Raw genomic sequence first — 15,216 nt, 5'->3', positions numbered from 1 at the left:
TTTCCCTAACAAAATTTCATCTTCTATAGTATGACCACCAAATAGATACTTGAAACAACATAATACTCTGGAGGACTAAATCAAACTCAAAATAATAAACAACAAAGAAAGTGGAATGAAGCTAAAAAAGCGATTCTGTAAATTCTGGAAAAAGAGGTAAGAATTGGGAAATAACTAACTCTTGATTCAAGGTGAATCTAACAGAATTAGCAAAAGTGTGATCCTCATCCGTCAGAGAAAACGTTGATTTACTCTGATCAGAGTATGAACCGTGCTCCATCTCTGACAATCAATCTGCCACCAAATATTAACACGTTTAATTGTGACGAAAATCCCAATGAAAAACTGGTTGTAAAACAAAACTTGAGAAATTCTTCAGTGATTACTAATTAGTAGTAGTGATTGATAACACAACTGTATGAACAATTATTGAGTAGTAAAAAGTAAAAAGAAGGAAGGTAACTGAATGAAACCGATGGCGAACAGAGGAAAAAATTGAAATTGAAAGTAACTCACCGGTGGTGTAACGAGATGAGACGGAGGTCGGAAAATGGACCGGTGATGGTGGCGGGAACTCAGAAGGCGGTGGCTACGATATGAATGAAAATGTGTACAATTAGGGTTTAGTGTTCAATTCTTTAGTTTGTCAAAAAAAGAAGTGAGATTTTTTTGGTCAACTAAGCCGACTTGTAAAACATTTAGTCTTTATTTTTTTGTCAAACACAAAAAAGAAGGGTTGAATTCTTTCTTTGTAGATGAAATATGAGATGGGCCTCAGTATCATGATCCAAGATTAAATTACTTAGTGGGCTGGGGAGAAAGCCCTCGTTAGGGGTCATAAATAAAGGACAATTGTACCGTGCACCCTCCACCTGTACCTTTCACCACCCATCTCAATGGAAAATATCATTTTTTCTCTTTTTTACTATGTATAAAATCATAAAAAAAAAAAAAAATTATCACTATTTTTAACCCCCACTTTTGAAAATTACAAAATCTTCTTAAATATTCGAAAATTTCAAACTTTCGAAATATTAAAAAGTGATTTTTTTTTATATTTTCGAACAAAACAAAATTTTCTAGAAATTTTAATAAATGTCAAAATTTTGAAATGCAATTTTCCAGGATGTTATGAAACTTTCGAAACTTTGAATAAATTTGAAAGTTCCGAAGTGTGTTTTTCCAGAAAACATCAAAACATTCGAAAGTTGTGATGAATTTGAAACTTTCAAAATGTAATGCTCGAAACTTTCAAACTTTCATATTCACAGGTGCATCAAAAAAAATACCATGGAGTGAGATGTGAAAGAGAGTCGCGACATCGTTTATCGTGATAGTCCTCTCTCCAAATGGAAAATGAAATGAGCTGGTCTTCAGGTGTCATCTTTCAACAAATGCAGATATCATACCAACATCAACCATAGTGAGGTAGGCTGAAGACAGATGTAGCAGCTCAAATTCCTGAATCCAATGTTGTACATGATCTGGCACAAGAACTTCAGCAAACTTCTTTAGCTTCAATCCATGAGTGATAACTTTTAACGACCCACGATCATGCGAGTAATTATAGAATAATTAATTAATTAAATAAACTTAAATTAAATAAATTAAAATAAACAATTAATTAAATAAACTTAAATTAAATAAATTTAAATAAACAATTAATTAAATAAACTTAAATTAAATAATATGCTTAATTGCAGTTTTGGTCCCCCTATTTTAGCTGAATCGCGAAAGTAGTCCCCCCATTTTATTTCTCCCCAATTTTGGTCCCTCAAACAGAATTTTGGTCAAAAACTTAATAAAATTTCATTTTTTTAAGTCGTACTACACCATTTATAATCATAGATTCCAGGTACAATTGTTGCAAATGAGATTTTGAGGCATGATGTGACTTAAATAAATGCAAAAAAAAATGAAATTTCATCAAGTTTTGGACCAAAATTCTGTTTGAGAGACCAAAACTGGGGAGAAACAAAATGGGGGGACTACTTTTGCGAATCAGCTAAAATAGAGGGACCAAAACTGCAATTAAGCCTAAATAATATAATTAAATAAACTTAAATAAACAATTAATTAAATATAATTAAAAATTAATTAAAATATACATCTCCTTCTCATAGTCTCCGAGCCACGTGGTACTCATATTGTGTCAACACATGTGTCACCACCGGTCTCCCGAGGAATCCGATCTGCTGATCCTGCTCATGAATATCATCAGCATCATCAACATGTGCAACATAAAATAGAGGGACAAAAACTGCAATTAAGCCTAAATAATATAATTAAATAAACTTAAATAAACAATTAATTAAATATAATTAAAAATTAATTAAAATATACATCTCCTTCTCATAGTCTCCGAGCCACGTGGTACTCATATTGTGTCAACACATGTGTCACCACCGGTCTCCCGAGGAATCCGATCTGCTGATCCTGCTCATGAATATCATCAGCATCATCAACATGTGCAACATAATGCTCCTCACCCTACTCCATCTGTGGAGGCTCAAGGACATCTTCCTTCATGTGTGCAGGCTCAGTAGACTCAACGACATCATCTTGGACATCCTGTCTTTGACGACACTGCCTAATTGGACGATTTGCTTTGTTTCGTCGTTTGTTTGATGTTGTTGGTGGAATTCTCTCTGCACCATCACCTATATCACCTATCGAGTTGCGAATAATTTGGCCAAATGCATCTCTCATTCTAGGCACTTCAATATATTAATATTAAAAAAATGAAAAAGAAACTTAAAAAAATTGCATTTCAGAACTTTCATATTGTTCCCAGACTGGTTTCAGAAGTTTCATTGAAGGCCAAACTTTCGAAATAATTTTGAAACTTTCCATGAATTCCAAAGTTTCGAAACTGGATACTTAATGTTTTTAGATTTTTTTACATTTCGAAACTTTTAAATTGTTAGAAACTTTCGAAGGTTTCTGCATTTCGAAACTTTCATGTTGATGAAATTTTTTGAAAGTTTCAAACTTTTGGAAAAAATGCACTTCGAAAGTTTCATGTTCATAGAAACTTTCGAAAATTTGAAAAAATACTGTTTCGAAAATTTCAAAGTTTCGAAAGTTGTCTTACTTTTGAATGTTTAGAAATTTGGGAAAAAGGGTGAAAAAAAGAAAGTGAAATGTGTTTGGGGGGTTTTTATAGATAATGTGTTTGGGGGTTAGAGATAAAGATGGAGGGTGCACGCTATAAAACTCTACCTAAAGAGTTGATTGTTGCTCCATTATCAATGTCTTTTCAAAATATATAAAAAAAATACATTAGATTAAAACTTTAGACAAATTATTAATACCATTTTTTTATGTTAGAATCAGGTAAAATACTCTAATTGTGGGTGGGGCTGAGAGAGCGTCCACTCAAAAGATTCTATCTTTTTATTAATCATTAGTTGTTGTTTTTTGTTTTTTTTGGTTAAGATATAGTTTTTATTTTTTTTTAAATTAATAATTTAAGTTTTTTTTTCTTCTGTAATTTTAGTTTTTATTTTTTAAAATTATTGATATTTAGTTTTTTTCTTAAATTAAATATAGGCGATCATTTAAATTTAAATGATGTATATATAATAACGTGTAATTAAAATTAAATAACACCACTTTAGTAATTTTTTAAAATAATTAATTAATTTTTTTCCTTTAAAAACTTATAAAAATTAAAAATGATAATTTATTTAAGATTACTTTTTTTTGTTTCAAAATTTTCTGAATTATTTTCACAATCATAAATAATTTTTTTAAAAAAATTATTGTTTACTTTAAAAATTTAAGCAAATAAAAATAAATTACTTTATTTATTTTGAGAAGTTTAAACTTTATTGTTTTTTCTTTAAAATTTTAGCAAATTAAAAAATTAAAACTTTTTATTTAAAAAAATTATTAAACTAATATTATATAATTTAATTTTAAATTTCACATCACCATAGTTTTGCACAACATCATCTATACATCATTTAATTGATTGTTATATCTCAAATTAAGAAGAGAAGGCTAAATATGAATAATTTAAAAATGAGAAACTAAAATAGCAAATATAATAAAATAAAGAAATACAAACTGAATTTTAAAATTTTTCAATTATCGACTTTTAAATTTGATTGTTGGTATTTACTTACGTTAGATTAGATTGGATATGAATAAAAAAAAGAAGTCCTAACATATAAATATAAAAAACTTTGAAATATTGACTTTGGAAGGAGAAATCTTAACATTTAGAAAATTAAAACTAATTGGCTATAATTTACAAATAGTTCATCATGTATACTTTATTTGATTGAATTTTTTAAATAATAATTAAAAATTGAATATAAGGTTAGTTTGATAAATGGAGTGAGAAGTTATGGACTATTACTAAAATAAAATTAAAAATTAAAATACTAATATTATTAATAATATTAATTATTAATATTAAATAATATTTGAGTGTTCAAAAAATTAGAAATTATTTTGAGACATAAACATTAATTTATATTTTGTAGTAATAATTTTTTTGACAAAATAATTTATAATAAAAATATATAAAGTGACTATATTTTTTCATATGTTTTTCCGCTAGAGTTTTTTCTGTTCAGAAAATTAAACACTTCTTTTAATAGAGAGTCCAAGTTCACCACATTGTGGTGTAATAAAAGACTATAGTTAGTGTCTTATGCTAAATCTAAACTCGTTTGGAAAAGTTAATATTGGATTAATTCATATGACTCCTTAATGTCGGAAAATTACAATCGATATGAAACTCTTTCTATGAGTTAAAAACATAGAACGGGACAGTGACTTTGTAAAAAGTAAATAAATATTAAATATATCTCAAAGATACATGTTAACAAAAGAAAACATTTTGAATTTTGAAATGAAAGAGATATATCCAAATGAAACATTTGAATTTTATATGTTTAGAATTTACTTTATTCCTTATTTTTATTTCCAAAATTCGTTATCTACTTTTTCTGAATCCATACTAATGTAGATATATCGGGGCCATTGCACATGTTCACCGACATTCATACAAATATGTAAAAAAATACAAATATTTATATTTCTTTACTAATTATCCATAAATAAATAAATAAATAAATAAAAGTTATTTATATTATTACAAAAATTGACTCAGAATGTTTGCATTAATAAATTTGTGGCTAAATACCACATGTGATCCCTTAACTTAATTTCAGTTAACGTTTTAGTTTTTTATCTTTTTTTTTTCTTTTGATTTGATCTTTTATTTTAATTTTAAGTGATAATTTGATATTTTATGTTTTAAAATGTCAACAATATTATCGTTATTTTTTGCAAAAATTCAAAAAAATCATAAAAAGTTTCAAACAAAACTCATAAAACTAATTACCATCCTCAATATAATATAATTTCATGAAATTCATAACTTAAATCTTTAAATAGACTCATATTTTCATTTCCAACAACATCAAATAAAGAATGACAAATATGAGTTTATTGGAAGATTTGAGTTACGAATTAGATTAAATTTATTTTATATTACAAAATATAACTAATTTTATGGATTTTGTTTGAAAATTTTGTTGAATTTTTGTAAAAAAAATGATAACATTGTTAACGTTTTAAAATATAAAAGATCAAATAAAAAAAGTAAATAAAAAATTAAAACGTTAACTAAAATTAAGTTAAAGAATCACAAGTGATAATTAGCTTAAATTTATAGTATATTTTTAATTATAGTATATTTTTAGAAAGTTGTTTAACAATAGTGACATATGAGCAAGACCAAAGGAATAGGAACCTTCTGATTCAAAATATTCACACAAAAACACAAACAAAACAACATGCACGTGAAGCCTAAGTTGTCAGCAAAATTCCACCACATAACATCATCACATATAGAATGGACCACAAAAGAGATAGATATATAGAAAAGAAAGTGACACACACACTCTCTTACACTATAGTCCTTTTCTTCATAACTGCAATTGCTCTTAACTTTTCTATTTCAAGTAAATCATTTCAAAAAATCAAAATAGCTTAAGTAAAAGTGAAATTATAGAATCTCAAAAACCATCATTCATTTTAATTGCATATGTGTAGTTGCAATATGTAGCTACATATAATCGACCACATCTAGACCATTTGATCAAAATAAATTTCAATGTAGATTTTTTGAACTATTTTTTTTTTCTTTCAAAATCTACATTAAAATTTAGATTAGATTCCCTTTTTGTTATCACATTTTCTTTAGCAACCCTTTAGTGAAAAAGATGTTCTTCTTTCTTTATTTCTTTCTTTATGTCTTTTCCTTTTCATCATCCATGAAAAGCACCCTACTTGTTTGCAAACTTGGTTCTCTTCTTTCTTTCTCCATTCATTATTTTTTTCTCTTGTCCCCCATGAATCATTATCTTTCACCTCAACCTGCACATGCATTTTCACTCTCACATCAATGTCATGCTAATTGGTATGATGTGTTTCTCAATTAATCATTCAAAAAATTTCTATAATGGGAAAAATACTTATCCACATCATTTCAATCATGTGTCAATTTTTTGTTGGAAAATATTCTTTTTTGTAAATTTTTTGTCACCAAACTAATCCAAATGTAGATATGTTACCTTTGGTCTCCAATGAAACAATATTTTAAATTCATTCAAAAACTTTGATGACAATTAACTTTTCACCACTTTTAAATAGACATTTACGTTTTTTCACGTTTTTATACTTGTGAAAATGATCTAATAATTATAGCTGTGACAATAATTTAATTGATATTAATTTAATAAAAAACAATAAATATAAATTGAATTTTGAATTCATTAATACCGTGACACCAAATGAATATATTCATTGTCTTTCGCTGAAATTCAAGCATAGATAATTTAAGCATATAGATAAATCTATTGAAACTTTTTCAAAATTTCAAATCATTGTAATTTTTAATTTATTGTTTACTATTGCATTACTAATTGAATTTAACAAAAGGATGACAAGTGAATGATATCCTAATTCAAGACAAGAACTCAAATATGCTACTTGTAAAATCAAATCAAATCTCACTTAAAATTTCCTATTTCCTTAATGTGACTATTCTATGATGTTATTATTGGTAAGATAAGGGCTTGTAAAAAATTATGCTATATATATAATGTAGTCTCCATTTTCATGTACAAGGTCCTAATGAAGGTAAAGTACCCCTGATGATAAAATTATGTACTTTGATTCCAGAATCTTTAGTGGCTTCAAATGAGACAAAGGGAAGAGCTTGGTTGAGAAAGAGTACTACTACTTAATTCAGAAATGTTTTTTTGAACATCAATTAGAGATATGCACATTTGGACAATTTTTTTTGTATGGTTATATATTTAGAAGTTATCTATTGAATTTTATTAATGACAAATTTAAACATGAATAATTGCATATTTTTAGATGTTTAAATCTACATGTAGTTATAATAATTGAAATTGTGGTTAATAATATTCAAATTTGTCATTAATAAAATTTAATAATTGGTTAAAGAAGTATCTAATATTGACATACTCATTGATCATATTTTGAGTTGCAAAAATACACTGTGAACTACGAATTTAAGTGTTCTAAATATTTATTTTGTTATAACTAAATGTTAATATATTAATTATTATGTTAGTATTTTTTCTTTTTTTTCAACTCGTTTACTCAAACAGATTAAATTATCCAAACCTTATTACTACTATGTTTAAATCATTCAAGAGGGGGAATTAGGTTTGGATTGAAATGTTAATTTTAAAATTTTTCATCAACTTCTCCAACCACTTTATATGAGAAAAAAAAAAAGAATAAATTTGATTCGTGCATATGAGATAACACATTCAATGACCAGAAAATTGATTCCCAAAAAGCAGAGTAAAAAAGCAAAGTGCTATGAAAAAAATGTGGAGGGACAAAAAAACTAGGAGGGGGTGCTTTCACATGAAACAAATAGGGACAAGGTATATATCTATGAATGTCCCACATTATAATGTTGATATCTAAATTATATGACAACTAGATTTGATTCTCTTATCTTGGAAAACACACCATTGGCCAGGGGTATAAATTTGTTCCTCTCTTTATTTTCATTTGGTTTGAATAATTTTGTAACATTTGAAATGAATTGCTGACTTTTTTATCTTATTTTTTGGATGGTTCCTTTGATAGTTTTAAAAATTTGTATAAAGCTAAACATTAGGAAAACAACAAATTAAGTGCAATAAATGAGGTGGAAACAATTACATTATTTTTATTTTTTGAAGACATTGTCAATTTCTTGTGTTATTTCCTCTTTACTTAATGAAATTCTTAACTTGAGAACCAAATAAAAAGTAAATTATAATTTAAGAGTCTGTTTATTTGTTGTGTTTTCTGTTTCTATTTACACTAATTTAATAAAGATTAGCTTAAGTAATTATATATTATGGAATTTTTTGAAATTACATTTTAAAAGTTGATTGAATATTTTTTTAAATATTATTTTTAATATTTTAAAATTCTAAAAGTTTAAATATTTTTCATAAATAATCATAAAATTGTTATTAGTGTCAATTTAATGATAATTTTCCCTCTCCTTTTGTTTTTTTTTAAAAAATATGCAAGATTATCTTGATAAACTCATTAAGAAAAAAATCATACATACATGGGAAATTATAGTGCATACCTCTTCCTCAGATTTTGATTTAGAATTTGAATTAGGTGAGTGAACAAGTCTAGTTTTTGACCTCTCTATAATGGATGGAGTTGAAGTAGGGCTAGGACTGCTTGAACTATGATAAGGAGGAGGAGGTGTGCTTTGTGTCCCCACATCTCTTGTCATTCCCTCTTTCTTCTTTTCTTCATAGACAAAAAAATTATAATTAAAAATTCATTAGTGTTACAATTTGAAAAAAAAAAATCATTTTTTTAAATTACTTTTAAAAAAATTCATTATTTGTCATAAATTTGTTTTAAAAACAAATCTAAAATCAAATTGTTTTAGGATCCCTTTATTAGAATTATAAAAAAAATATTTTAACATTCAATAATTTAGAGATTATTTACTAGATATACTTAGAAAAATTCAAATATATTTTATATTTTTTTCATTATAATAAAAATCACTTATTTTTTTTATATAAACAAGTCAGATATAATTTTCTTTTATGAGAAGCTACTCAAAACAACTTCTTATTTTAAGTAGTTTTAAAATTATTTTCAAAAGTTATAACAAATATATAAAATTTTAAAAAAAGATTATTCTAAAAATAATCTATAACAAAGGACCTTTTAAAAAATAGAATGCTTCAAGTAATTTCTCTTAAAAAATTCTTTTTAATATATGATTTTTGATTAATTTTTATTATTAAATTAAACAAACACAGACTATCATCTTCTTTTCATAAAAATCTCTAAAAATTAATCATTTAATTATTGAATACAATAATTTTTTAAAAAAATTTGTAACAAACACACTCTTAAACGGTTCCTTCAAAATCAAAAAGGAAATGCAAGAATGAAGTAGTATGTGAACCTTGAATAGGAAATTGAAGAGAAACATCTTGTTGTATGTAATTTGATGGCTTTGTTTGAATATGTCTTGAAGAATAAACTAAAGGTGCTGACATTGTGATTCTGTTTGTTGAGTTTCTAAAAGGTCTTCCACTAAGAGTTTTTGAAGATAAACATTCCATTGGCACTTCCCCTGAAAGTGGATTGCATATATATTTTTCTGCTTCATTCCATTTTGAATTTAAAGCAAATCTTTCTGGTGATAAGCATTCCCAATTGTTATAGCTTGCCCTTGCTTGTAATGCTATTTCAACCATAATTCATTTCATTCAAAAACTTTAGACCAAAAAATTAATATAAAAAAAAATCATAAACATGATATTTTTTTATCAATTAAAGTGACACTAATAATCATTTTACAACTGTTTTTGAAATTATACCGTTCAAGTGTTACCATTGAACTAACATATCATAAATTTAAACATGTTATTTTAGTTATCGACGTAGTTTACCTTTAAGAGCAGTTGTGAAAGAATATGTTGAAGGGTCAATTTCATCTGAAAAAAAAAATGATGAAAATGATGAATTTGAGATGTAAGATGTAAATGAAGTTAAAATCATAATATTCATAAACTTTTTTTAAAAAAAATAAAATGGGACAACGAAAAAATTATTATTAATTAAAATGATACTAATAATTATTTTACGATTGTTTTTAAATAGATTTGAATTTTGTTATTTAAAATTAAAAAATCAAATTTTTATCATGGAGCTGACACATTTTGAACTATGAAATTCATGTACTAGTGCAAAAGAAAGTACCTTTAAAAGGGTATCCAGGTGAAGAAGCAGTACTAGAAATGGTTATGTTTGATCTTTGAGATTTTGTGTCTTCTCTAAAGCTTCTTATGTAAGAACCTGAATATCTTCTAGAATTATTGTTGTTGTTGCTCTCTCTACTAATTCTTGCTTTCACTGTCCATTCTCTCAAATTGAACTCTGATTCATCTCTTCTTCTTGAACTATAGGGAAATGGTTCAACTTTGTAGGCCATGAATGAGTTATAAACTCAAAAGAGTAGATAGAATCTTTGTTTTGAATGTGATTGTGAATTTGAATTTGAATTTGAACAGGTTTGAAAGTAGGAGTGGGAGGTGCAAGTAGAAAGAGTTTTTTTCTTTTTTTTTGAGAGTGAAGCTTTTTGTCTAGAAAAGATGCTATAGAGGGAATGTGGCTTTGGTATCAATACAAAAGAAAGAGTTTGTGTCTCTTTTGAATTTTGCTATTTAGCTTTTTTGAATCTCCAAAGTGAATTGACATGGCCTTAAATCAAATGTCTTTCTATGTTTTAAGTATCTTGTTTCTTTTTTTGGCCTATGCATTAAATTCATTGGACTACCTATGTAACTTCTCTTGTTTGACCCCTAATATCCTATGTCACTAGGTTGGTTTTAGTCTTCAATTATACCATGAGACACCAATTATTAGTTCCTGCTTTTTTAGAGCTTAATTAATGAATTTTACACCTATAATCCAAACTTCTTTTAACTTCATGTTACAAGCAAGATTGATTTAATGGGTAAAGAGTCTAGACTCATTATTTAAGAGGGTGAGTTTTTATACCTCCCCCGGAGTTAAAAAAAAATTAAATAAAAAATAGAGTAATAGTTTGATAAGTAGTTAGGTGAATTAAAATACAATAAATAATGATATATGTGAAAATTGTAATAAATATTTTATTAATATTTTAAAAATATAAATAATATTAGACATGTACAATTTTGTAAGTATAGTTAAAATGTTAAATGCATAGATGTTTAATATATCAGAATGTGAATTTGAATGAGAGATATTCATTTCTCTTCACATTTAAATTTAATGTGTGTGAATTTTGTTACGTTACTTTAAAAAAATTAAATTTCTAAATTTTTTAAATGTGACTTTTAATATGAAATAGAGGAAATATAAATATGATCAAATATTTTTTTATAAACAAATATTAATAAATAAATAATTATATTAGTTCGATATATTTGAACTCAAAATTGTCTTTTTAAAATTCATTTAGTAACCTTTAATTCACCAACTAAAACCCTAAACTATCTACGATACTTTTTTGTGTAAACTTTATTTGGAGTATTATTGTAGAGTTAATAAATGTGTATCGGATTGAAATTTATTTGTTGTGAAAATTGAATTTGAATGAGTTATTTGCGTAAAATTTATTTTAATTAGAATTGAGTTGAATATAAATATATTTATTTTATAATACAATTACATACCAAAAAAGTTAAAATTAAATTGAATAAATCATTAATTTGATATTTAGACTATCACTTTGTTTTATTTAGTCTTTTTCAAGATGTATTATGTATCCTTAAACTACATAAATATTATATGTAGCACTTAAACTATTTTTAATTTTAAATCAGTCCTTAAATTATTATTAATTTTTCTATTTTTAAAGAAATTAAAGGATTAATTTGATAAATTAATAATAATTAATAGATTATTATTGTATTTTCAGAGTTAACTAGGGATTAGATATGATTAAAAATGATAGTTTAAAAACTTAACCAAAGCTTTAAAAAAATAATTAAATTAGATGATAAAAATTAAGTTTGGAGATAAAGACTAATTTCTTTCTATATTGTAAGTATTTTCGTTTGCCTCATTAATTTCATTTGACTTCCTCTATAATTTCTCTTCTTGTTTGATCCCTAATATTCTAGACCACTAGGTTAGTTTTAATCTTCAATTACTATATCACGTGACACCAATTATTTGTTCCAGTTTTTTTGAGCTTAACGAAATTTATACATATAGTCCAAACATATTTTAACTTCATATGGACATCAAATCGTGTTTTTTTGTCCATGACATCAAATCATGTTTTACTATCATATTAAATCATAATATTATAATATTATCCAGCAAAATATATACATATATATTATAAAAATAAATATATTTGATGAATTTAAGATTTAATTAATTTTACTCTGTTTAATTTTGTTATTCTTAAATTAAATACTTTTAAATAAAATAATTCTTTTTCTTTCTTCATAAAATCTAATACAAATTTTAATGAAAAATGGATAGTTTAAGAAATGCAATTATTCTTTCGTTTACATAGAAAAATTAAATTAAATTTTTATTATTGACATTAAAGTTATTATTCTTAATATGCTTAATTAGTTTTTTTTTTTACTATAGTTGAATTGGAAGGCAGTAACTACCGTAGCAAATGTGACAAGACATTTTTGTAAAGTTTATTTACATTGACACGTAGAGTTAATAAATGTGTGTTTAGTTAAGTCGCAGTAGTGGAAAATTAAATTCGAATTTGTTTATATTTAATTTTAGTTAAAAATAAATTAAATATAGAAAATTTATATTTGTATATATTTATATAAATATAATAAATTTGAGAATAAAAATTATATATATATATATATATATATATATATATTTAAAAATTCAAAATCCATTAGAAAAAATGTGACTTATTTAAACAGACAAGGAGCGTTAAAATGAAGTTAAAATAGACAACTTAAATATATCTAAAATATATTTGAGTGGAGGGCAAGCTCCAACAATATAATGAATATGCTAATAATAAAGGCATCTTCCAACCTAAAAATCTAAAAATAAACTTCTTACATTATTCAATAAATTATCGGTTTAATTACAATTTTGGTCCATTTATTTTAGTTGAATTATAAAAATAGTCAATTCATTTTATTTCTTTCTAATTTTGATCTCTTAAACATAATTTTGATTCAAAATTTGATGAAATATCATTTTTTGCGCTTATTTAAACACGCAATGCTTCAAGATCTCGTGATACAACAATAGTATCAAAATCTATGATCATAAATAGTGTAGTGTGACTTAAAAAAAATTATAGTTCATCAAGTTTTTACCAAAATTATGTTTGGTACCAAAACTGATGAGAAATAAAACAGAATGACTATTTTCGTGATTCAGCTAAAATATGAAAATCAAAACTGCAATTAAACCACTTCAAAAGTCAAGTGAACACTCAATAAAATGAGTCCACCGTTGAGAAAAATGAAACCTGAGTCTTTTGCAATGGCTTTTAATTCTTTTGGTTAAAATCTCAATTTATTACTATTTTTTCAAATGGTCAAAATACAAGATAACTAAATAATATAAAGATTTTCGTGAAAAGTTTTATCAAACATAAAGAAACTGTAAAATTAAGTAAAAGTTAGAAATGGAAATCGAAAACAATTTTAGAAAGTAAACTACAAACAATTATTTATAGCTATTCAAGTAATTTCAAAACACAAGTAAAACCATTCCAAATAATTTCAAAAAGTTTAATAACTGCAAACAATTATTTATAGGTATCAAAATGAGAATTTTGTATTATTTCATTCTCCCACATTTTTAATTAAAAATGTGTTTAATCATATTAATTTGGATGTAAAAATACAATCTCAGCCTCAAATAAAAAAAGAATCCAGTTTAGAGACATGACCATATTATTCCAAAACAATATCTTAAGAGTTAAACTCAATTTTATGTTTATAAAATCAATTTTGAGATATTTTATTTTTATATTTTATTTTTTATTTAAAACTCTTCATTATATCCTACATTAAAATTTATATATCAAAATGTGTTACTATTTTTGGCCTTCAAGAGGTCGTATCTCCGCCCGATGAACATGTGAAAGATATATTTTTTACTCAGTGGTTAACGATGCGACCATTTATAACCATTTATTTATTTATTTTATAATAAATAAATAATTGTTAATTTAATAAATAAAAAATAATAAACATAATAAAAAAATAAAATTATATTAATAAAATCAAACAAAATACATTTAGTAAAAAAAATAAAAGTTGATGCGGTTGAGTAAATGTCTCAAAACAAATAACATTGTCAATTTATCTGTGAAATAGTTATTAAAATAATATAACACATTATTTGTTTTGGCACATCTACTCAATCACATTAATTTTAATATTTTTTTTTCTATTAAATATATTTTATTTGATTTTATCAATATCATTTTATTTATTTTTTATTTATTAAACTAACAATTATTAATTTATATAAAAAAATAAAAAAATTAGCTATATGTGTTTGTATTATCGGGATGCGACTTTCTATTTGAGAAAAAAATTATCTTTTAGGTGGTTGTAAGTCATGAACTCAATCTTAAATAAAAAAAATATAAATTTTGATATAAAATATAATTAAAAAAAAAAAAAATCCTCAATTCTGCCTCTTATAAAATCGAATAAAAGAGTATATACCACAACAACAACAACAAAAACTGAATGAAAAGATACACTTGCGTACTTGTTGAAAAAAAGACAATGAATTTTTCTCCCACGTTTTGCTTTCAAGCTTCATAAAATAGATGCTTTATTAATTCTTGACAGAAAGTTGTTGATATCACTGTCCATCCAGCACACAAAATTTTCATTGAGACAACTTTCAAAACTTATAAAAATTAAAGACTGATTGTTAGACAATATTATATAAACCAAAGTGAATTTTTGCAGTCTTTATGTTGGAGAAGACTGTATATGATAATGAAATAATTAATGAATTTACTCTATCCATGTCTCCTAACATCATTATCACTTTTGACAGTGACTCTTCATATTTACTGTTGGAGATTGTCACATTACTAGAGCTATAACATATTTTACTACTAGTATTAAAAAATAAAAATACATATTTAATTTAAGTTTA

The 15,216-nt window shown here is 24.9% G+C and overlaps 2 protein-coding genes across 5 annotated transcripts in view; both read right to left on the bottom strand.

Moving 5' to 3' along the window:
* Positions 1–714, bottom strand: part of LOC101508940 (uncharacterized) — a 3,548-nt gene extending 2,834 nt beyond the window's left edge. Inside the window, exons 1-2 of the mRNA XM_004491960.4 lie at positions 517–714; positions 180–294 (exon numbers count right to left, since the gene is read on the bottom strand). Of these exons, the coding sequence (XP_004492017.1) occupies positions 180–280 (101 nt within the window). The 5' untranslated portion in view covers positions 281–294; positions 517–714. The remainder of the gene's footprint in view (positions 1–179; positions 295–516) is intronic.
* Positions 715–5,873: 5,159 nt separating this feature from the next.
* Positions 5,874–10,861, bottom strand: LOC101507996 (uncharacterized). 4 transcript variants are annotated; one of them, XM_073365688.1, is made up of 5 exons: positions 10,300–10,861; positions 9,990–10,034; positions 9,500–9,670; positions 8,651–8,823; positions 5,874–6,396 (listed from the first exon to the last, which is right to left on the bottom strand). In XM_073365688.1, exons 1-5 carry the CDS (start codon positions 10,529–10,531, stop codon positions 6,220–6,222), a joined length of 798 nt encoding a protein of 265 aa, XP_073221789.1. In that variant the 5' UTR covers positions 10,532–10,861; the 3' UTR covers positions 5,874–6,219. The 4 variants fall into 4 exon arrangements, with proteins under 4 accessions (XP_073221789.1, XP_004492014.1, XP_073221790.1 ...); XM_004491957.3 differs by having other exon boundaries at positions 9,500–9,781; positions 10,300–10,857; XM_073365689.1 differs by lacking the exon at positions 9,990–10,034.
* Between the last annotated feature and the right edge of the window lie 4,355 nt (positions 10,862–15,216).

The sequence above is a fragment of the Cicer arietinum genome, chromosome 3 (genome assembly GCF_000331145.2).
Source record: "Cicer arietinum cultivar CDC Frontier isolate Library 1 chromosome 3, Cicar.CDCFrontier_v2.0, whole genome shotgun sequence".
Classification (NCBI taxonomy): domain Eukaryota; kingdom Viridiplantae; phylum Streptophyta; class Magnoliopsida; order Fabales; family Fabaceae; genus Cicer; species Cicer arietinum.
Note: the sequence above shows the minus strand (reverse complement) of the source record. Positions and strands in the feature narration are given on the sequence as shown.

What these genes read in the sequence shown, in the direction of transcription:
- LOC101507996 (XM_004491957.3), bottom strand. Translation starts at nt 10,531, where the DNA reads ATGGCCTACAAAGTTGAACCATTTCCCTATAGTTCAAGAAGAAGAGAT. An exon ending in TTTCACAACTGCTCTTAAAG is followed by an intron (nt 9,782 to 9,989) that starts GTAAACTACGTC and finishes TGGTTGAAATAG; the next exon opens with CATTACAAGCAAGGGCAAGC. An exon ending in TCTTCAATTTCCTATTCAAG is followed by an intron (nt 8,824 to 9,499) that starts GTTCACATACTA and finishes TTGTCTATGAAG; the next exon opens with AAAAGAAGAAAGAGGGAATG.